The following is a 24,803-nucleotide window of genomic DNA, read 5'->3' as shown; positions in this document are numbered from 1 at the left end:
CAATACGCACAATCGATCAGACCTGATCAGTTCTTCTTCTTCTTCTTCTTGGCGTTTTATGGCGGTTGGCAAACAACGTTATAATCGTAGAAATTTGAATTGTTTCACTCTTTGCAGCTCTTGATTATATAATTTCAGTTTTAAGTTACTGCCAGCTCTTTTTCTTGTAAAAGACCTGATCAGTTGAGATTGACTTTCAGCTTTCATTTAACCAACTGTAACACTAAAATCCCACTTTTATATTAATGCATGAGTAATAATAATCTATAGAACCTTTTAAAATTAATACTTAAGTACATTTTTCTGATTATATAACCAACAATACAGGACTTTTACTTACTTAACAGTACTTTTACAGTGTCATATTAGTACTTTTATTTAAGTAAAGGATCTGAATACTTCCTCCATCGCTTGTTAAGAGTTACAACAAAATCTACATTATACTCATTATGAAGGATGACTCCTCTCAGAGAGTTAAACTGAATTTATTATCTGAATTACTGTAACTATAGTTCTGCAGCTGGTCCAACTCTCTCTCTAAATCTACAGCCATCAGATAAAGGCAGTAGAGCAGAAAGCACAATATGTTCCACTTAAAATCCTTCCTTTTAGCCATGTAGTTACGCAAAGTATAGAACTCAAGTAAAGTACCACGAGTGTGTCAACACTGTACTTGTACAGCACTGAAATAAATGTTTACCTACTTTTAATTCCCACATTTAGAAATAAGTTATGTGGTGTGAGATTTTTTTTTACAAATGCATGTAAGAATTATTACTAGGTATTTTTGGTGTTTTCATGAATAACACGTGGAGGGAGTGTGGGAGAGATACATGTCTCCAAATGACAGCTAACTGTATCTAACAGTGTTCGAGTTGTCCTGCTGCAGTAAACAGGTCTCTTATCTAATGTAGTGAACTGTTCTTTCAAAGCTGGTTTCTCTATTAGACTAGTCATGCAGTACTTAAATCCTTTTTGTGCAACCCACTTTCACTTCTTTTCATACACAATGCAGTGCTCTCTGATCCTCTCCATCATTCTACCCACTGACATTATATAACATCAAATCAGATCATACCTAAAAAGAATCACTCAATACCTGTATTGTATGCCTCTGTTCAATGACTTCAACAACACTGTATCTCAAGCACACACACATGCAGCATATGTACTGTTTCTTTTAGAAAATGGGCAAACTGTGTCTGTATCCTCTTTATTTTCAATTGATTGGGTATTTAACAAGTTTTATTTGATCTAAATACATTTCATTCAGCTGCGTATTCTCTCATGGCTCTTTAAAAGAGGCATCTTTTTAAGATAATATCCATGCATGCGTGCATCCTTTGGCTCATCCGTTGATGAAAACGTCCACAGGGCTTTGATAAGACTCCTTCCATCTTTTCTGGCATAAAAGTACAGCAATTACACTTTTTTTTTTTTACACAATTTACACAAAAACACTTTTCAAGCTTTTGCTTTTCTGAATGTGAATGTGCCAATTCTGCCCCCGTGATTTACTGTAAGCGCAGGGAAAATTTCTTTCACCGCCGTATACAAATCTTCAAAATCCTGGTTCACTGTGATGTCCTAGAGAGTGTGATACACAGAGAAGCAAGTGAATAAGTTTAAAAAGCAGAAGCTTTGCAGAAAGTCTCATAGAAGTGGAATGTGTGTTAGTTACCGAAAAGTCTAAAGCCTCCATGGCTGAATCTGGGTTTTCCTGCACTGCCTTGAGGATCCCAAAGCACCCTGCATTCTGGATGGGGTTCCTCCCCATCTGGCCAAACAAACATCAGAAACATAAGAATATGGCAACACTGGCACAGATGTTTTTACTGTGGTTTTGGCTTTGCAGGTGAAGAAAGTTGTTGAGGCTATTATGAGGTTTTAGAATTTATTCCCACCCCTGCAGCGTCTCAAATAATCCTTCTATTCAATTGATGTAGCCATTTTTAAAGGAATAGTTTCGGATCTGGAAAAGTATACTTATTGGCTTTCTGGCAGAGAGTTAGATGAGAAGATCGATATCACTCTCTTATCTGTCCATTAAATATCAGGCTACAGCCAGCGGTGGCTTAGTTTAGCTTACCACAAAGACAGGAAACAGGGAAACAATTAGCCTTGCTCTGTCCAGGACTATAATCCACCTAACAGCACCTCCGGAGCTCACAAATAACAAATTGTTTCTCCTAAAACTGAAAATTCGACAGTTTCAGGGGATTATGTGCCATCACTGGTTGCCTGGCAACTGGTCAGAGGCCAGAAATAGTTAATTAGTGAGCTTTAGACGCGCTGGTAGGTGGATTTTGTAACTGTTGAACAGAGCCAGGCTAGCTGTTTCCCCTCGTTCCCAGCCATTATGCTAAGCTCAGCTCACTGTATGCTAATTGTAGCTTCATAAACATGCAGAAGGCAGAGAGTGTTGCAGGAATTTTTTTGTCGGCCGAGCTTGAAGTTAGCATCATTCCCTCCTGGATAAGCCAATGGGATTTTGGATTTGTACAGAAATTTAAGCTCTCTGACGAACAAAAGATTATGATACTCACAGTGTTCAGAAATGAAATCGTAGAAGTAAAAAACTAGTGTTAGGCTGTAAACAAACTAGACCCTGGAACATAATGCCAACCTCAACATTGCTTTCATGATGGACCATCACAGCTGCCATTTTCACATGAAATAGCAGTGTAAACACAGGCGTTACCAATAATAATAATAATTAAGGTTTTGTTCTATTAAGGTCAAACAGAGTCATGGCTGCTGCCATTGAACATGTTGGTTTACTGGAAAGGCTCTGTTAGACTAAATGAAACTGGACTTAATTAGTATCATTGGCAACACCTTTGTTTCCACTACAATATGACTGCAGTGAAAAAGGTTCATTGCAGCAGACCCTAAAAGATATTAAAATGGAAAATAACTTAACCAGGTACTGTTGTACTTTTACTTGAGTGACTTTTTGTGGGAGTAATTGCACTTTTACTTGCACACACCGTGCACAACCCGCCAATGCATATTTAGGGAATCAAACAAGCACAAAAATGTTGTGTTATTCCTTTTACTGACAAGGAAAAGAAGATAAAAGTTTCGGCTACTTTTGGCTCATCCACACATTAGTTTAATTTAATGTGTATGGTCTAAATAAACCAGAATAGTTCTTTAAGCAGACTACAGTAGTTTTAGAAGAAAAAGAAACTATTTCAGTAATTAAAGCCATTAATGCAGATGCAAATGTGATTGTGTCTTTGAACTTCTAACTAATTATCACATTTTAAAATCCTGAACTGCCTAAATTTAGCTTTTCATTGCAAGTTTTCAGACTTATGCAATCAGTCACCCAAAGAGTGCACACATAATCGATGTCAGATGTTCAGGCTGTAATTCACTTTTAGTGGTCGACTTCGCCATAACCTCTTTGCAGCCACTAACTGGTGTCATGCAGTTAAGATGAATCCCTTAGATCTCCACTTGCGCGTTGACATTAAAACAAAGTACAGTGATCCATTTACTTATTCCATTTTATACACTGATGCCCCCCATTGCGTTTGATGCTAGAACCAATCTCTTTTCAACAGCTTACATTCAGGGATTTGATTGTCTTGTTTACTTTGAGGCCCATGGCTAGGCGAATGGCTCCTTCAGGGGGTATTCGGTTGTTACTGTGGAGAGAAACAAATGTGGAAAACAAAAAAAAAAGTGTGTTGGAGTGTGAGGAGAAGCAATCATAAAGTGTTATTTTTTAAATGGCATTGTTCATCCACGTAGCACAAATGTTCCAAGAAATTTGAGGTTAGTTTTGCTTGAGAAGTTAAAATGAGGAGCAGAAGAAACTGAGTAACTTTTACTTTGTTTATGGTAGCGGCTCACGTTAAGAAAAATGTGACAGCCGTTTAAAGACTATTATAAAACTATAAATCTGGTAGAGCAAAGTTTTGCAAAGGATATTTTGCATTATTTTTACAGAACACTTAATACCAAACAAGGTAAAACATTTATTTGAGATTCATCAAAGAATGCTCTTTACTCAAGTTGCAACCTCTGCCCCTTTTAACTCTTACTGTGGGATAATCTGATTATCAGATAACCAAGAATACAAAGGCTCATATATATATACCTCACATTCAGCTGCTCTAAAACGCTGTTCTCTTTCAGGGCCTGTCCTAAAGCAACGGCTCCTTCTTTACCAAAGCCATTAAATGACAGATCCACAGATGTAAGGAAGATGTTTCCCTAAAAAAGCAAAAAGAAAAAAGTCCTGAGTAAGATCTGAAATGCAATAACAAGTAAAACTTGAGCAAGTTCTCTTACAAAATTAACTAAGGAACAACAACGCACCTTCATTTAAATTGAGAGAGCAGCAGTATCAGTAATAAGCCTCTCAGGACTTGAATCAATCAGACCTGTCAGTGTAGCTTACTGATCACGTCCCCTTGACCATCTCGGTCATTAACATGAAGAAGGAAAAACTGCACTATCTCTCCTGCTGTGAGACGCTTAATGAGTACCTGACCTGGGGGCTGCTTCACAAGACAGGATTAACTGAGTTAGCCAGGTTATTATAATACAGTACCTTCCTCTTGTAGCAATTACCAACCTGCATAAATGAATCATATGATTAAACTTAATAATATGCTGCAAGTTTTGCTCAAAACACTATCACCAGAACACATCATGATCTTGTTTACAGTCATTTTACTAACTTTCCAATCCTGATTTGGGAAATCCCCCTCAGCTTGTCCAAAATTTTAACTAAATTCTCTGTGAGGTGATTCCTGTGTGTCCTATGCTCCCCAGCTTTATATAACACACAATGGGTTAGGGTTAGAGTTAGGGTTTAGCATAGACCGCAGGATCCTGGGATGATGGGACCCTTGGAACTTAGGACCCTGGGAACAAAGGATCCCTGGAAGACCCTGGGAACATAGGAACCTGGGCATGTAGGACCGTGGTTACTTAGGAACCTGGGACATAGGATCCCAGGGACATAGATACAGTCCCAATTTCCTAAACGCTACCGGTGAACAGCAATTGTCCGTAGCTTAGCAGGCAGGCCTATAAGAACAATACTCTTTGTATCTAAAGAGTTTGATGGGTGGTGCCATTTTGTGAGCCTTACAAAGTCAAAGATACAAATCTGTAAGGAATGGATTAAACTGTGTTTTAACATAGGCTGCAAAAGTTCACAATAGTAGCACAGAGCGTTAGGCCATTTCCAAAGCTTATAGTTACATTAGAGATTACATTACAGATTAGATTACCTGTTCAGGACTGGACAAACTACAGTCTGCCAATAACAGTAAAATCAGAGATCTACAATCTACAATAATGCCATCATTATCACTGTAAACTGCATTTATGTGCTGTACGAGAAAGGAAAGTTTGACAGACATACCAACAGTAACTAAACAGGATAGGACTAAAGGAAAAGGCAATTCACTTTTCACTTGCAAATAGCCTGTCTTGTGCTGTGTACACTGTGTAGTGTGTGGACTCACCTATCCAGCTGCTTTTATGTACTTTTGTCTGGAGTTGTTTCCAGGATTTATTTTAGACTTTTAGCCCCTCTCCTGTTTCAACATGACAGTAACTGTATGCACAAAGCCAGGTCCATAAAGAAGAGTTTTCTGAGTTTGGTGCACAGACTGTAGAAAATAGTGGATGGAACCAAAGGAAGTGTAAACTTGTAAATATGACTTGGTGAAGTCTGAGCTTTCACAAAACTTCTAGTTCACTTTGTTGTGAAAACTCATATGGGCTCAGCCTCTAAACAGGGTAAAGGAAAAACTTAAACAGCTTCAGCAGTGGAAGTGCTGTTAATGCCGTGTTACCTAAAGGTCGGACTGTCACTGAAATAAATAGAAAACGTCTCGATATGAAAATGGCTTCAACCTGCATGTACAGATTTATGGCCAATACGCCTGACTATGGGTAATAATACATCATTAAATTAATGATGATAGACTTTATGTCTAAATTTACAATTATATCATAATGCTGTCAACTCAAAATGTCTTCAAACTAATGAATTATACAATCATTAGTGAAAAATTTAATCAGTAGGTTTTCTAGTTTAATTTCACTAAACTAATACAGTGTTCAAACACTGTTTTCCTGGTGTATTACCCCAAGGCCATTGGCCAGCATCACAGCTCCTCTCCCTTGAATGCAGTTCCAGGCCAGACTGAGTGATCTCAACCCTGTGTTCTCTGACAGAGAGTCTCCCAGGGTTTGCCCTTAGGATAGAAAAGAAAATAATGGCAGTATGACAAAATTGTAAAACTCCGAAAGTGTCCAATACCATCAGAAATTCTACTGTCTTGTTCAAAACTAACAAATATCATTGTTATCAGTTGGTTTGTAGGAGTTTGTGCCAGTTACTCAAATAGTGGAAATCTGATTTTAGAAAATTATTCACATCCAGAAAAAAAAAGAAGAAAAGAAAAACTCAGATGACAGATATTTTCTGAGAAAGCGTAGTCAGAAGTATTTATTAAAATCAAACACTTATTTCTACACTCTGGGAGCAGCTTATCTCATCTCCAGTAGATTCCACTGAGCTGGTGTGATTGTATGTTTCATGGCATAAAATGTGAGGGCTTGCAGAGACAGAGATCCCAAAGAGAAAGCTCCCCATCATCATCTCACCCACTTTATCACAAGGATAAGAAAGTGCATGGCACTCAGCGCTTCATAATCACAGAAAAAGACGCTCTCACTGTGCTTGGCTGAAAAAGCAATAACACCATAGCATGAATGTCAGAGTGTTTGATTGGTATACTTTCTCTCAGGGACCTACTATATGGAAGAGTGCACTCAAAACGAATGAGGATGTTCTTTGATATTTCAGCAGTGGAGAAAATAGAATTGAATATGTGGGAATGAATCATAGCCGCACGCATGGCAATGAGACATGGCGGTGTCCCCTTTCCCACAGACAGATTTATTTTCTATTGCCTATAGATCAGATGCTTTCTGGTGTGCCATTTTTCCACAAGGTGCCTGTCATAAAGCTCATCCGCATGGTAATTGAAAGAGGTTTTAATGAAGGTGAAATTTTCTTGACCTTTGAATGCCACAGTCTCCTGCTGCCTGCTGTCCTACAACTGCTTACAGATAAGGCTTCACAATTACAGCAAACTCTTACTGCTCTTTCTTTCTAAAATTCTCATAATAGAAACCAGTAATCGCATACACTCATAATATTAAATGGATCTGCACTCTTCTCAGTAATTGGTCAATTTATAGGGCTTAGCAGTATATTCATTTATGGGTTGAATGGTATTATGGGTAAAATGCAGACTGAATCTCTCTGTATAACCGTATCTGTGACAATAAAGTTGACCTTTACCTTCTTTTTTGTTTCCAATTGCCTGAAAATTAGAATTGTTCTGTTTTTGTTACCTTAGAATAAACCATTTATATCTTCCATGCAGTCCACTATGTTGCACCACCATGTTTCTACAGTAGCCAGTGATAACATGGACTTATTGAGGTGATGCAGTGTTTGCAATATGCATGGTCACAGCTAGAAGCCCCTAAAAACCCACACACTGGTTCTTTAACTAATGTCAATCATGACAATTAAAAGATGGCACTATCCTGAAATTGACCATTTTTTCGTTTCCAGAAATGACTTTATCCACAATTTAACTCACGCTATGACCAAAAATATGTGAACTTTTTTATTACTGTATGCTCATCTGTCCATATATGTTTGCACTTTTGTTCCGGTGCAATTTTTCATGTTTTGGACTAACAGGTGCTTCAAGGGAAATTCAGGAAACTCTCAAAGCTGGGGTTATTTTTGGCATCATTGGCATCCATAATAACATAACAACAAGTATAATGTATTTCAAGTGGTCTGAGAGAAAACTAGACTTCTGCTCCTCCTCTTAGCTCTGTGTTCGAGCTTTAGAAAATGTATCCCATGATGGGAGACTTTGAACAATCATAGGTTGGTAAAATTGTGGAGTATCATTCACAAACATCAGTATCTTATGACCTGGGAATGAGACTAAACAATCAAATATCTTTCTCCAGAGTCGCCTATCCCTGCTTTGCTGCTGCAGCATGCGATCAGATTTTAGACAACAGTGTGCTTCTAAATCCATCACAGCAACCTGAAGTTTAAACTTCATCCCCTGACCTCAACCCCATCCAATGCCTTTGGAACACACTGGAATACTGACTGCACACCAGGTCTTATCACCCAACATCAGTGCTGGCCCTCGCTAATGCGCTTGGGATTGAATGGGTGCAAATCCCTGCAGCCAGACTCCAAAATCACGTGGAAAGCCAGAAACCAGAGGAGTAGAGGCTTCAGGCACCCAGCACCTGATTTAGAATGAGATGTTTAACAAACACATATGTGTGTAATGTTTGAGTGTCCACATGCTTTGCTCAGCTGGATATCAGATTTTAAGCACTGTTTTGGTATAAAGAGTGAGAGAGTTCTGTCCAAAGAAACAGGTCTCATTTATATCTCATTACTCAGTCCTTTGCTATTTATTGATGTCACACAATAGCCTGATTTCTAGGCCCTGAAGTTCAGTAGTCTGCTGCTGCTAATGGAAAATATGTGAAATTATGTCTCCAGTGTAAATCTTTAATATCAAGTTAATAAAAATGGGAGCCATTGGCACAGTTTCATTCTTTGAAAGGCTAAGGGCACAAAGACAATATAAGACTTTTACGGTGAGGCAAATTGCTATTCTACCTGCATGCTCTCCTAGAGCGTTGTGGCTGAGGTCGAGGTGCTGTAGCTTGGTGTTGGTGATCAGTGCTGGGCCGAGGTGTTCAGCAGACCAGTCTGTGAAATGGTTTCCTGACAGATTGAGCTTCACCAGGGTGCTGTTCTCCTTAAGCATACCAGCTACGGCTTGGGCCCCATAATCCCCAAGATTATTGTCAGATAGGTCTACCTCTGGGAGTAACACATAAAGACACAGGTATGAGTTCAGATGGTTGAAAGATGCAGGTAGAAAGTAATAATACGTGGAAGGAAAAAATGATATTATAGCTCCCTTATCCAAAGAGAAGCAGCACCTGACTACTGCTGAAGAAGGTTTCATAAATTTTGTCAGACTGAAGTTCATCAGGGGAAAATTTTAATTTGCAAAACTAATGACGTCACCCACAGGTGACTTCAACTTCAACTTCAGCTTCAGTTCCAGTTAATTTAAACTTATCATGCAGATCAAAAAAATCTTTTTGAAGCTTTTTGATATCCTAAAGTAAAACTGGAGTAGACAGTTTATTTTTGGTATGACAGCCTAAGGAAAAAGTTCCATAATAACTGTTAAGCGTAATGTAATTACAGTAATCTGAGAGAAAACTTCCTCCTCCTCTTGGCTCTATTTTCACTCTCTAGAAAATCTCATTCCCAAAATATGAGTATTGGACAACCTGGGAATGAGACTCAACAGTCAACTAGCTTTCTCCAGAATCACTCATTGAACCTTTAAGCTAATTACACGTTGGTTTCAATATTCAGCCCCAAAGCAGCTTGTGAGCAACGTAAACATTGTACCTGCAAAACATCAGCATGTTTGCATTGTCATTGTGAGCATGTTAACATGCTGTCATTAGCATTTAGTTTAATGCACTGTGATAGTGTGGCTTTATTCCTGCTATGTTATTAATGTTTTTAGTTATCTTCGGTTTTCTCTTGTTCATTTTTTCTCTTTTCAGTGAGTTCCCAACAACTTTTGCTGTAATGGCAATAATTTTAACTTATCTCAAACCTTTCGGGGTTGTCATTTGTTGTGTATAAATTCCTTTAAAATCTAAAGATAGCCTCAGTCTCCTTTAAAATTAATTCTGTTCTGGCTAATGTCTGCAGCAGCATCAGCAAAATATACATTAACAATTACTTTATCATAGCTGTAAAATTGGATCAGCCTTGAAAGTTGAATAGTGCTGCATGATAAAGGATGTTAAAAATAACGCAAGCCCAAAGAGCCTGCATGACTCACAGGAGTCATTCTCCATAGATCCACCCATAGGTGCCTGAACTGCACATAGGACTGACATTTAACAAATATTAAACAGGGACCCCAGATGTTAAATGATGTGCTGTGGCATATAATTGGGGTGAGAGTGGCGTATGAGTGGGAGTCGGGGTGGCACTTCTGCTAGAAAAAGGTGAGACGAATGGAGGGTGAAGGAAGAGAAAATGTATGCATGCTTGAGTGCCAAGTAAAACCACCTGTAATGTAACAATTTTCCTTTAACATCTGGGCTATAGCAGCTCCACCCATTCCTTCCATCCAATTATCTTGCAGGTTCAGCCTCAGTATTGAAGTGTTGGTTACCAGGGGAACCGCCAGTGCTTTGGTGCCCTGCAAACACACAACCAACCCCCCCTCAAAGTGAAATTCTTGTGTTTGTTCACTGCAGATATATTTTCTTATCTGTATTCCAGCTAAAAGAGTAGATGTACTGATGCAGGTGGGCAGAGAGACAGAGAGGGGAATTAAACCTGCGTGAGACAAATGAAGCAGAAGGGAGCCGTGTGGAGGCGTGGGTCAGAAATGAAGCTGGCAGAACATGAAAATTATAGTTTCTAGCATGATTAATGAGAAAGTTGAGTGCATGAAGCCTTATGTTAACTTTATCTTAAAAAAAGATAAGCAGAAACTGCCCTGTCAGATGATCAGACATGTGCTTAAATGCACGCAGAGTATCTTTCTGTATGGAATTGAAAAGCCGATCAATCTGCGGTACATTAAATAAATAACCTTTAGCAGTAGCACTTTCTTACTTCACTTCTACTCTGTGTGATCGACAGGTGAAGACTTATTTAAAATCCAATTCAATCTGTCTGAATGATGTTACCAAAGCCGAAACCTCGGGAAATGCCTTGTTAAGGAATGGATTTACTTTTACAACTTTCATTTAGAGCGTTATGGACCAGTGGAAGCCTGTAAAAATGTCAAATTGTGTGGCTAAGGAACATTTTGCAGAGTACTCTTCCTGCTGTCAGAGATAGGGAAACTTTACATTGATTTACTGTTAAAAACATGGCTAATTATTATTGACTTATGGGCTAAAAAAGGCTGTAGGATACGCAGTGTAACAAATATACAGATAGGTCTGTGTATTTACAGTTATGTAAGAGCTAAATAGTGTATTCATTAGCTCAACAGGTCCAAATAATAAATCTACTTTTACATGGGTTAAAAGATGAAAGCATTTGCTGTTTAGAATAAAAAATAAGAATGTTTTTCTCAGAATAAATTAAAGTTAAGATCTGTATGATTAGCTCTCATATGAATCAATACCAGAAGCTTCCTTTCTCTTCAAAGACATGAAGGACTATCCACTTGAATGTGTACTGTGAAGATCTATATAATGGACTAGCCTTATGCATTTTTTTATGTGAAGTGTACTGAATAGATATATACATGCAAGATCCATTTCCTGGGAAAGTACTAAAAACTCCTCAAAGCTCAGCTGCGCTGGACTCAACACAGTACTCATCCAGACTTTGTCATTATCAGTTCAATCCCCCAGGAGGGGAATGTGACTTTGAATTAATGAGTCATTCCCTGAACAAAGGTCTGGACTGATCTGAAATAGCGTTAGAGAGACAAAGGATTTCAAATATTTGTAGGCCTTTTTCAAGAAGGCAGGTTCAATTTGAGTGCCTTCCTCCCCCAGGTGAAACTGATCTGATGAGCGACTCAGGAGAAGAAAAAGGAAAAGACCCTCTTTTACTTGCTAGGAAGCCGAGACAGACAGTCTGGGGAACTGTATGGAAATTATGCAGGTAGGGAGGGGGGCTGAACCTTATGTTTCACTTCTTAACTGGATGAGTGCACTTAGTACAGTGCAGATCCCCACCAGGCGACAGATCGTGAAGCACCTACTGCAATGCCACCGCAACTGCCAGATGAAAACAGCGAAGATTTGCAAAGTTCCTCCAAAATGAATATGACCTCCACACATGTTGTCCCTATCTGAAACAGCATTTCAAACTGAAGCAGTTGTTGATCACTTACGGCCCCCTAGGGGCCAGTTAAGAAGAGAAGTCAGAGGTCAATCGTCGTATAAAACACAGCTGTAAAAAAATGAAATTACAGCCTCATAGTTGCATGTTTCTACCAACCAGTCAAGTTGCAGTTTGCATTCATGTCTGTTCAGACTCATACAATGTATGAGACTCATTAAAAAGTATTGAGTTCTCTAGAGATTATTTTTCAGAGGACTGATAGAGACCTGAACCACAGAACCACAGTAAAATGAACACTTGAACAAATGCTGGTGTGATAAGAACTATCTAAAATGACAGAAACCATCTTTGGCAAAACATTATTTGTTTTTTTAGTTTGATCCATGCCCCACCTTCCTAACATGGAGGGGGCTGGATATATGACCTATACTGCAGCCAGCCACCAGGGGGTGATTGAGATGCTTTGGCTTTACTTTTTTTGAGCTGTCATATTGTCTCCTTTCATTAATTTTACACTTCAAAGAAATAAAACTTAAGTGAAAAGTAGAATTAATTTTATTATGTATTATTCTAAAAAAAAGTGCAAAGTATATACAAATGTAAGACGATGTAACTAAATTTAATCTTTATATGTTAATGGGCTAATAACTTTCACTATGCACACGTTACAAGAGGACTTTAGAAACTGACAGCCACTAAGGTTTTTAATAAATCATTTTTCTTCTCAATAAACAGCTGTTACTGTCACTGACTGAATGAATTGGTCACAGATGGCTGCTCAGTGGCTGCTGATAGACTTGAGAACTGAAATGTTTTTCTCTCACACCAGGATTCCTAATTAGAAAAACAATAGAATAACATTATATTAGGTAAATCTAGAAAAAAAAAAAAAAAACTGTGCTAAAAATAAAGGAGACCTTCCTCTGCTCTCCCCACAATGTCATAGCACCCTCTCGTCAGAATAAAGATAAAACACATAACCACTTAACCATTTCTTACCCCCCTTCCTATAATTTTCATACAGTCCTAAATATATGGTTGAAGTACCTGAGGCCCCAGACCACGATGCATCAAGGACAGCTCGCTGTTTTGCAATTGCCGCAGGAAGCAAGAGACAGGTACCACCTGTAACGTTTCACACGCCTTCATGTAGCACGTCTGGCCCGTGGGGTCATATGCCTCCTCCTTATCTACAACATGAACAGAGACACTAGCTGTAGCGTCTGTTTGAATTGTTCGCTATCAATGCCTCTTTGAAAAAGGAGAGATGTGGCACTTTCTCCCGGAGGAGGACCTTTTGAGTGTGATATTGAAAAGTCCCTCATGGCTGATTTCGCCCTGTCAGGGGAGCTCATTCATACCAGATGGTTTTCACTTCTGGTGAAAAGGAAGCCTGACACAAAGACTGAGATGAAATCATTAAGATGCAGAACAGGGCTTCACATGTGTGGGCAGGCGTGTGGAGGAGTTTCTGTTTTGTTTTTTGCGTGTGTGTGTTTTCATCTCTGAGATCATTTAGAGATTGAGAAGATGGAAAAGGCAGAAAAATTACAGCAAAATGAACAGCTGGGGTGACAGGAGGGCTTTACCTTATTAATGTGAGATAAGATCAAACTTTAATTAAGACTCACTATCAAATACTTTCTACTGTTGAAACCTGGTAGACTGGGGATGGTTGCAACAGGGGACAGTTGCAACAAGTCTTTTTCCTTCATTCAGATATATACTGCCCAAAACTCAGTAACTCTTACTTCATAAATTGTACTTAATTGTACATAATATATGAACACTACCATAATCTTATTCTAAAACAATGGATATTTTCAGAATACTATGATTTTAAAACAAAAAGCAAAAGTTTTATGCAATTTCATGTATTGGTAACGTTGCAACCGTCCCTTGATTGTGTTGCAACTGTCCCCAGGTTTGGGGTCAGCTGCATCAGCTGACTTCTTTATTACAGGTAAATATTGTGAATGATATGCCATATGCAATCATCTATAAATCACATTGGTAATTAGCAGACAGATGTAAGTTTAAAGCAACTTCAAGGAACCTTCATATTCTGCTGACTTCAGAGGCTCTTGTGGACAAAAGAAGTCATATTTCCAGTGTAATAACCACAAAATATAACATCAAAAATTTAATTATCTTAATAAAAATCTCCTCCTGCTTCTTTTTAACTGGCTAACATTCTACCCACTATAATTTTGCCCTGGAAAATGTAAACACAGGCTCTTTTCATCTGATTTGAAGTAACACAGGTCATAAAGAGGCATCAGTAATAAATTAAAATTGTTTCATAATCAGTTAAAAAGTCCTTGTAGTAGCTTTAATATATAAAGATTTGGTTGATATAGTCCAGTTGGTCTCTGAATGGCAAGTAATACAAAAAGTGTTGCAGCCATCCCCAGTCTTCCCTGTTTTCAGACAGAAGATAACAGTTCAAACATATGACTCCCATCACCAAGCACTTTTTTATGTGAGGGAACATAACACCCTTTATCATAAAATGTAATAACTTTCCCGCCCTATTTACCTCCCTTATTCTATCCAAAATCAACTGCCTCTATACCTTCGGGCTCCAAATCTGTTTCGTAGTCATCATCAGAGATCACACACTCCTCTCCTCCCAGGTCCTCTTGTGCATTTTCCTCCTCCTCCTCCTCCTCCTCTTCACCGTCTCTTTCACCTCCGTCTAGCACGTTCCCGTCAGGGCTTGAGCGTTGGTCCTTTGGCCCACGCATGTCGACCTCTGTCCAGCTCAGTCTTCGCTGGGTGGAAAATGACAAAGTAAGACATCGTGACTCCACAAGCTGACTGCTGCTGGCAGCCTGAGTGAGGAGATTTGATGGATTTGCAGCCAGGAGCATAAAATTGATACCTACATTTTTGGACAACTGAGTCCACCAATGTGCTTGGACCATTTTAAGTCTGCATCCCTCTGTCCCTCTAGTCTTTGTAACTGCTACCCATCCCTCCTACTCCTGTCTCTAGGCCCATAGCATATTCACTTCATGTCTCAGTCAGCCATGCAATATATTGTTATTTTCAGAACTAAATAGGCTACTCAAAAATACCATTATTTGGCATGTAAGTGAGAGTGCACATGTTCTAGGGCAGTTTCTGTGTGGACAACTTGTATGCAAAGGGTTTTTTATATTGTATTTCTCACATTTGCCTTAGCACATGCAGCCCTGTGATTAGACTGCATAACAGTGTAATTAAAAGAGACTTTCAGGGTGAGACTCTGAGTCCCCTCTGTTAAATTAATTCATGCAAGTACACAGGTCAAAAGAGTGATCCATAAAAGGGAAATAGCAGGTCTTCAGCCTGTTATTTGAGCCTGTATTTCCTTGCCTTGGGCAAGGAAAGAGCTCAGACGTGTGAAGAGATGGAGTTGTGGTTAAGACCTGCATTTCTAAAGCCTATTATACTCTTGCAGATCTATGGGCCGCTTTTCTGTTTGTAAACACTTTTATATTTTTTGTGGGTGGAGCTTCAGTGGAGGCACTACCCTTCCAGTCTGGCCAATGGGAACATACTTACAAAAAAATATGAGTGGCATTCTTGGGCAAGAGATGAAAAATTCCCATTTAAATGTTGCAGCTCGTCATATGTTTTTTGTAGTTTATGTCAGTATTGTGTGAAACCGCTCAGGGAGCTATGTCTCTTCTCACACAATATACATCGTCAACACCAATATTGGTGTCTGTTGTAACATTATCCTGAAGTGTTTGTAATGACAATGGAAAGGTTGACCAAGAGTTAACAAGACAATTAAAGCTAATTTTAAACTGGTAAAACAGGGAACCTTGAATAAAGGTGTCAGTAGTTGCTAATGCAGTAGTTCCTATTTTTCTGTTTAATAGGGAAAACAGGTTTAAGTATATTTCTTTTTCTTAACATTTTGTGAGTTTACGTTGTTTAATTTAATGTCCCATCTAAGTCTTACTACAGATTTTTTTTTGTCGACCAGTAGTTGCAAGTTCAAGCCAATAGTTGACTAGTCGTTGCGTATAATATATATTTTGGGGGCACAAAGCAAGCCAACGACAAAAAATAAATACTCATAGACCACATGATGGACAATGTGTAATTAAAATTTTAAAATACAACAACTACAAAATCGCTTCTCAACCACCTCATGCCTCCTGTCCCTGCAGTCAGAGTCTGGATGGAGTCACTATAACTTTAAATCACCTCGGTACTGTATTCCATGGGCCTCTGAAGCTGTCGCAGTCTAACAGAACCGCTAACTGAGCTAACTGGCTAAGCTAAAGCACAGTTTTCCGCAGTGCGCTGGTGACTACAGTGGTGTTCTGTGTTGCAACAATCCCCCGGCTCTAACGGTGAGACGCAGCTCTTGAATGGAGTTTGAGGTTTGTTTGTTTTTTTCCTTTTCTGCAATTATGATAAATGAAAATGGGGTTGACTAAGACTCTCATCAGTGACTAGTGATTTAGTCGACTACTCCCATTACCATAGTTGCTGCTGGTTTGCAATAAAACTGCAATTTTGAGCCATTACTACTTCAATTCTGCCACTCAACAACACAGCAAGATGCCATTTTCACTTGGTTATGTGATCTACTACTCTGATGTGATTCATGTTTGTCTCCAGTTTTCCTATTTGTCTCCAGCTAAAACACTGACATAATCATGACATCAGCACCTACAGGGTCTATAACATGCACTGATTTCTCGCCAAAAGTCCCTGTACTGTGTCTTATTTAGTTGCAGGCTTCTGAACATTCCTATAAGTCTCGATTTCCTACCTGGTTGTTCACACTTCCCTTGCTCAACAGTTTGCAGACTTGGCTGGACGGTCAGCTTCCTACCTCCCCCAGATGCAGCTTCTCACTTTCTGTTTCTGCGTCATCATCTTCCAGCACAGAAGGCAGCAGCGTCTCCTTGGCCAATTTCTTCTCATGAACCATGACTTCCACACTGAGTAATGCTGATACTGATACTGAGAAAGATATATTTTGCTTCTTTTAATGTGAAAATCACTTTAGATTTTTTTTTTTTTTTTTTGCTTGTTTGTTTTTAGACTCAATGTGGTGTTAAAATATGTGTGCTGCGAGTGAAATCACTGCACTGCATCTGACCAGTGTGTGTTTGTGCAACCTATCTTGCTCAAAAAGGAGGGTCAAACTCTTTGAGCTAATTAGACAGGCTACTGCCCTTCTAAGTTTCAGCCAGTCACCAATCACAGTCTCTCTGTAAAGTTTGGACGGCTTGTTTTGTTGACACGTTGCCATGGTGCTGAGAGGCATCTCTGTTTTCTGAGTGCCAACTCTCTGAGCCATGACGACCAGCACTTACAGAGGCAGGAGGAGAAGATGATGAAGCAAATGGCCTGTTCGCTGTCTTCAACTCTACTTTTCTGGGAAAAACTGTATCAACATCTAATTCTGACCTTCAGACTAAAATGCTTCGACCTTAAACAAGTCCTCCTGCAGGAATAAACCGTTCCAGTCAGGCTTCTTTCTTCTATAAACAAGAAAAACAAACCAGGCCTGTGTGTTGACATATTCTGTAAATGTTTCTCTTTATTTGTAAGTAAATGCAAAGTCCTTGCAGTTGATGCATTAAAATGGAATATCCTCAATCAATTACACAACAAAGGTCATTATAGCAGAGGCTGATTGGATCAGAGTTGTTCGTAGCAGCAGCGATATGCAAACACAGAAAAAGAGACCTCCTCGAGAATGTTTTTTTTTACCATCCGAAGCCCCCGTGAGAAAGGCTGGATAACTTCACAATACAGTCTCACTGACTGACACAGTGCTGGTAAATAGACAGAGCTTTTTAAATATGAACAGGAGACAGAAGATCACCATGCATTTCTTTAATGCTGCTGTTTTATCCCCATACCTAAAGGATATGAGAGACACCATAGAATATGCCTTTTTTTGTTCTTTTTAAATCAAGCAGAATCATAGTGCTCATTTACATATTCAAAATACATTCTTAGAAAAGATCAAAGTGGTACTCTTTATATTTTATACTTTGTCTTTGAATATATATATATAGAAGCTATATATAGAAGCTATATCTTGTATCAATTGTTTTCCTGTTGCACATTTTACATCACAGACATTTTCTTGACGGCTCTCATTCCAATTAAACTAAATCTGTTTAAACAAATTATACAGAGGAGACATTCATCCAGAATGAACAACAGTGGGAACGATGGGAATCACCCATTTTCTCCCAGCAGTAAAAAATAGTTGACTCAGAAATAAACAAAAATATTCTCAGCAGCTGTTAGGGACATTTGAAAATCACATTGAAATCCGTTAATCATGCTGACAGCTATCTTTAATTCGAATCAAAGACAAAAAGGGAACAAACGAGACTCTGACAGAGCTGACGAGAAAAGCCACAGGTTACTGCAGAGTGGGTGATCAATAAACAATGTGCCCCCTGCATAAATATATTCAAATTACAACCCTGACTCATTGGAAAGCAGCAAATGACCACAGCGGCAGTGTGATTGCCTCTTGTCCCTGAATGGAAACTTCACTGCAACTTAAAACAATAGAAGTGAACTGCTGAGATCAAAACTAAAAGCCATGTGGGCAGTTTCCTGTTACCAAAACACCATCTGTAAGATTGGACTCGCAGGCTTGTGTGACTCACACAGCAACAAATTCATGCTTATTTTAAAATCTGACCAGTTTGACAAGGTAATTGACAACAAGCAGATTAATCATGTAAAAACACACCTGAGCACATGCATGTTTTACACCCACTCATATAGAGATGCACACACTTACGATGATTTGCATGGCGCACACACTCGCACACACTCACACACGCATACTGATGCTACTGAGCAGGTGTCAGGTCACAGTGAAAGGGTGGCATGTGAGCCGCAGGGTTGCACAATATCATGCAGAGAGAGAAAATACAGAATGAATGTGTTGTATGTAGGCAGAGGCAGAGAGTTAATGTAAGGCAAGAGGCAGAGGAGTCATGATGCTGATAAATGCTAATTTCAGTGCCAAGTTGACATCTGTCAGATATGATCTGGGTAACTCAGGGTGCTCAAACAGATCCGTTTGCTTCCCTAAACAAAGTTTTGTTACAGAGATTTTAACACAGACGTGTTGACATTTTTGGGGGAAAAGCTAGTTTGCATTCTTGCTGAGTGTAAGATGAGAAGATTGATACTACTATCAGATTTGTACAGTAAATACTGTATTTATGACGGCACAGGCAAGAAATCATCAGCTTAGCCTTGCATAAGGCTATTGAAAACTATCTTGCTTGTTTGATTTGTACAAAAACAAAAGTGTAAAATTTACAATTTGCAGTTTAATTGGGGATTAAAGACTCAAAACAGGCCAATAGCTAGCCTAGCCGGATCATTTCTCAGCCGGGAGCAGTGATTTCCTGCTCCCAGCCGAGCAATAGTCCAGCAAAGAACATCATGGGTCATTTTTGCACTTTGGTTTTTGTATGTCTTAATCAAAAAAAATATAACTTGTTAACATTTAGTACAAAATTAAAAGTATAGTAATGACAAATTACAGTTTTATGGGAGGTTATGTGTATAAAGACAGGAAACAGGACTGATGACTTCCTGCTTCCAGCCAAGATAAACAATGGCACAGAACTTCCTGTGAAACCACAAAGTGTCATTTTTGCACTTTTTTTTAATATAGCTTAACCAAATGGGATATAATGTGATAATATTTAGGGTGCTAGTAAGGAGATACTGTTAAAGTTCCCAGTTTCCAATTTTTATACAAAGTAAAGACTATGGTCAGGCTAACTTTTACGCGGACTGAAAAGAAAGCAACCCATATTCACCTTACAGACATGAGAGTGGTATCAATATCTCAAACTATGTGCAATTCCCAAAATGTCAAATGATCCCTGATTTAATGGCGGGGTAAGCGATTCTGTAGAAAGCCTTGGTTTGGGTTAATTATTGAATTTCATTGTTTTGTTGAGTGACTCAACCATTGCCCGAATCCCATACCCCGTCTATATTCATTGAATTATCATCTAAAACAGTTTCCCTCCACCATGATTATATGATTTAACACAAATCAGTTTTTTTTAGTCAGTGCAACAACACTTATATATTTTAAAACCCGAGAGCCCTGAACTTTATATTTGTTATTTGTTATCTTTATTCATTGAATTATTCATTGAATTATCATCTAAAACAGTTTCCCTCCGGCATGATTATATGATTTAACACAAATCAGTTTTTATTAGTCAAAATCCAAGAGCCCTGAAGTTTATATTTGTTATTACCTACAGTTAACTTTGTTCTGATTCAGGTTCAGACATCTTCTTAATGGCTGCACTTGCACATGCAGCTGCTGTGGGTTGGTCAAGCACCAGCTGGGACACACAACATCATGATGTTATGATAGAATGGACAGGCCACTAAAAAGACAGCTGGCACAGAGGCTGATGCATTCTAATGGATTGCCAGTGAAGAGCTTGATAATATGTTTGTTGAGGCTGTGACAGAATTGCTGTTTTGATAATTCAGGGCGACCTGTCAGCACGCCAGAACTGTCTCTCAGTTTTCCTGTCTGCATGCCTGTACAGCAATCTGAACTTTTTCCTGAAACCATAGCCTTTGATAAAAACAGCCCAGATTGATCTGACCAGCCCTGATTCTTTCCTGAAACGTAAAGTCGGCTTAATTCGTACCTCGGAAACATCTTCGAGTTTGCCATGAACGCCACACTTTTTCCTTGTAAATATAAAACCTCAATAAAAGCCTTTTAACTGTAACAATAACACAGAGTATATTATATTTCTTGAGTATATTCTTGTCTTGGTCATGCATTCACAATGAGGCAGGTCATTACACTAGGTGCACACATTATGAATCAAAAATGATCAATTTATAATTTTTGGAAGTATCATCAACAAGCAAAACAGATTCTCAGAGAACAGAACATTTCCAACTTGCTACAGACAGAATCGCAGAGCCCAACAGAAACATTTAAGTTGTATAAAAAAAAAGAAAGAAACCCATTTTTTTTACAGTACAAAAATTGGCACAGTATTCTTTAACCAGCGTTGCCGTGTCCTCTTCCTCTAGACTGGTTGTCGTCAGAAAGCCCCAGATTCACAGACCTATGAGCAGAAAACCCTGAGAGGGAGAGGACAGACGGAGAGACAGAAAGACAGACAGGGAGAGCAGCAGAGACATAGAAATAGAGATGTTACAGTCATTACTCATCCAGCGAGCAGGGGCTTTGATGGCCAAATGTGAAATTCAAGTGACAATCCACACAGGAACCATCGTCTGTGATGCATTATGTTGGTGCTTAATGAGCCGTAGTGGCTATGTAGGGCCCTTGTTTTGCTCTCATGGCAAGGGTATATGAAGTGTCTAATCTTGAATATGCACAAATAACGACGGAAACAAAAACAGAAATGGAACAGAGCCACTTGCTTTCACTCTAATCCTGTTAGTTTAAAGGCCCTTCTCCACAGGTTTCTATGGTTACGCACTCTGTTTTCATCTGAAACGACGGGCGATAACACATCGTCGCCAACGACTACAGGTTGCAGATTGGATTTATACAAACGTCTCTCCGAGATAGAGCTGCTCTGGTAATCTCACCGGCTTAGAAGAATCCCAATGGCTTGTGCCAAAACGTTTTCTTTCTTTCTTAAATAAAATATGACCTAACCAGCTGGCAAATTTGAAAGATCTCTGGTAAAAAAAAAAAAGATGAATAAATAAGAAAACACATCATAGATCTGAAGCATCCCACACAGTTCAGGAGTGTTGCAGGCGAGACAAGTGAACGATCCTGGTTTTATGTGCTATGTGTACACACTTGATGTTACCATGCCTCCGAAAATCCAGTCAGAGACAAATAGACTAGCAATGAAGAGAATAAAATGATGTATGAATGGAGAAAAGAATGAATGTGTTATTTTCTAGTTTAATTTGGTGAATGATGTGCTGTTTGAAAAAAAAAAAAACATAGAATCATGATTCATGACTGAGTCAGCAGGTTACATCGCTGAGCAAATTAGCAAAACGCAACTAAAGCTACTTGAAAGGTTGGTGTCAAACTGAAAATACCAACCACTTCAAGTTTTCTTTCCTTCCAGCATTCATCACATCACTCAACAAACAACCTGCTCATTTCTGACCTTGGTAATGTTCTATGCAGTGTAAAGTAGGATTTTATGGTTTTATAATTTCATTCCTTATTACAAATGCCTACATATTTATATTTGTGTTTATAATTTTATCTTTTTTTACTGGTACTTTGCACCTTTTCATCTATTGTATCGGTTATGTTTGATATATGGCTGTACGTATTTATTATTGTATTTTGGTGTGTTTTATCTCACCTGCCACTGGTCAGGTTGCCATTTGAATGCTAACAAGGTTTGCTTCTTTTATTCACTGCTGAGATGTTCAAGTACTGCTACTGAGACAATCCTGTTTCAATACACATAATCAAATATTAGAAAATCTGAAGCGCATGAGAGCACTGGGCCAAAAGTTGGACGGCCTCCTAAAGCACCATTACAACAAAAGATAGAGATCCCTGCCTGTCAGCAGTCAATAACAGACAAACAATATGGCCTGCTGGTCAGGTTGACATTATATCTGCTGTGGGCATTAAAGGGGAACTCCAGTGAGGACACGTTAAAGTTTGTTCACAGGTCCTGGGAAGAACCGCTGCATGTGTTAAGAAAAATTGCATAAAGCCTTTTGTGTCTCCAGAAGGAGCTGCAAAAAAGTGTGAAGTGACGTCACCAGTTGGCGCTGGCCGGGTTTGAAGGCTGCAAGTTTGACAATGAAAAAAATCTGTCGGTGTGAAGATTATAAAGAAATGAGCTGAGCAGCCATCTATAGTCTGCTCCTCATCTCTGCTTGAGGCTACATTGCAGTTGCATTGTGGGTAATTGCGGGTAATGAGGCACTAAGTTTTGACAAGTAAGATGCATAGAATAAAAAAGTTGATGTATTTGGTTGTGCTGCTGGTTCTGCTTTGTTGATTTTGAGCTTTTGTTAAACTCTTCAAAGCGACTCTAACTGTGTTATCGGAGTGCAGTGATAAATCGGTGGAGTTTTTTCTTCTAATGGTTCCAAGAAGATGATTCCTACCATTTGATTTTTTTTTTCTGATTGATTGTTTGATTGATTTTACTTAACTTTTCTGCATCATATGACCCCCAGCTGAGCTTACAAGACAATAAACAGCAACAACAGCCATAATGGTTACAAGACAAATCATAATGTACAATTCCACAAAATTGCCGCACATTTTCAGTAGATCTTGCTAAGACCAAATCAGGTTTTTTTTTTTTGGCTGGATTTTTTTTTTTTTTTTTTAAGCAGACGGCTCCTTAAGTCATTGTACATGGGGCAGTGAAACAGAAAATGAAATTCATTCTCAACAACACCAAGGTCACAAAGAATATATCTGCTGTTATATCTACCTAAGCTGCCAGTGTTGGGGTACCAGTTCTTAAGTGGGCACACTGGGACCTCTGCCCTTTATTTAAATGAAATGTTATTCACGGTTCTATGCAGAAACCTTCTCTGATTTGAACGTAGTTTCTGAGCTTTGGCTCTCCTCTTTTCATCGCTCCTTATGAATCTTCACAAGTTTTTGTTTGATTGTATTTATATTAAATTGCAAATTGTTCCTTAAAATCTCATTGTTGTGTCTGTATTGCCTTCTGTCCTGCAACACCATCCTATAAAAATCATGTAATGGAAGAACTTCCACAGAATTTGATGCAGATATCCATGACTCCTAGACGATGAATCCTACTGTTTCTGTCCCTGACCCTTCCTTCAACACCACCATCCAAAATGTCAATTTGTAGGCAAGAGATGTCAAAATCTACAAGGTAGGTTACTATAAAATTTGTTATGGTTGTCTGTTGTGCCATATAAAAGCCAAAGTGTTAACTGCATGCAATATATCTCATAATCTGCTCTGAATATTGCCATGAAATTTACTGAGCACATGAATACTGGCAATAGAATAAACCCTTAAACCCTTTTCCTTCCAGTACAGACTTTCTTTGTAAAAAGCATTGTATGTTTTTTTTATATATAAGACCAATCTGAAGTTAGATCAGGAAATGCTGGATATCAAAGATACAAGCCACTTACTCATCTGAGTCCTTTTTGCTCTCCTCAATGTAGGCGATGGATTCTGAACGAAGCCGGTTGGTGACCTCATAGGTGCGTAGGGTGACACCAAAGATGTCCTCATGGTAGCGGTTCTCATCCTGGATATGGTGGGATGGTGAAAGTAGAGAAGTTTTGCCCAGTTTTCTGCTGCAGATAAACTTGAATCTTTGAGTTTTAGAAACCCAAAACAACTGTATTTAAAAAAAGGGCAAGCGGCAAGCTGTGGACCTGGACCTGCTCTTTCATACTTGGGTGCTTGAAAATGATATGATTGCAGTTGAAAATACTACATTATTAACCATTATTCACTTTCACTTCAATGAGTTTACGCAGCAATTTTTGACATAGAATATTTTTGGTGGTTTCCAAAACTAAAAGACTAATTTTATATAAACATATAGATGGACAGAGGTAAACTGACTGTGTTTAGATGTCTGCAGTCGTTGCAGTTTATAGATTCACTAAACAGAACAACTAAAAAACAAAACTCAAGTCCATTTGTATTCTACACAAGTACATGTGACACATGTCAGTATTTTTTTAGCCTTTGACCTCTGAGTTTGCAGATGAAAATAAGCCGGTGGAGGTGTTTTTTAACCTTTACTTTCAGGAGATACTGACTCAACATGCCGTTTGTTTTTCAGCAGCTCCATGTTCACCACTCAGTTACAAACATTCATGTGAAGAAGCTGCC

At 38.7% G+C, this 24,803-nt stretch overlaps 2 protein-coding genes across 3 annotated transcripts in view; both read right to left on the bottom strand.

The window, feature by feature from the left end:
- Positions 1-1,197: 1,197 nt before the first annotated feature.
- lrrc74b (leucine rich repeat containing 74B) lies at positions 1,198-17,130 on the bottom strand. The gene is made up of 10 exons (XM_084729491.1): positions 16,791-17,130; positions 14,526-14,724; positions 12,998-13,140; positions 10,205-10,337; positions 8,714-8,920; positions 6,121-6,230; positions 4,112-4,227; positions 3,578-3,656; positions 1,682-1,777; positions 1,198-1,587 (listed from the first exon to the last, which is right to left on the bottom strand). The coding sequence occupies exons 1-10, from the start codon at positions 16,887-16,889 to the stop codon at positions 1,465-1,467; spliced, it is 1,305 nt and encodes a 434-aa protein (XP_084585617.1). The 5' UTR covers positions 16,890-17,130; the 3' UTR covers positions 1,198-1,464.
- A 3,689-nt stretch (positions 17,131-20,819) lies between these two features.
- The window catches only part of nos1 (nitric oxide synthase 1 (neuronal)), a 48,802-nt gene continuing 44,818 nt past the window's right edge, over positions 20,820-24,803 (bottom strand). Inside the window, exons 28-29 of one of the 2 annotated variants that reach the window (XM_084728369.1) lie at positions 24,089-24,207; positions 20,820-21,082 (exon numbers count right to left, since the gene is read on the bottom strand). In XM_084728369.1, the coding sequence (XP_084584495.1) occupies positions 21,067-21,082; positions 24,089-24,207 (135 nt within the window). In that variant the 3' untranslated portion in view covers positions 20,820-21,066. Of the gene's footprint in view, positions 21,083-24,084; positions 24,208-24,803 lie in introns of those variants that run through there. The other variant, XM_084728370.1, reaches the window with a different exon arrangement.

The sequence above is a fragment of the Lutjanus erythropterus genome, chromosome 10, assembly GCF_056507025.1.
Source record: "Lutjanus erythropterus isolate fLutEry1 chromosome 10, fLutEry1.hap2, whole genome shotgun sequence".
NCBI lineage: Eukaryota > Metazoa > Chordata > Actinopteri > Lutjaniformes > Lutjanidae > Lutjanus > Lutjanus erythropterus.
This window is presented reverse-complemented; position numbering and strand designations above follow the sequence as displayed.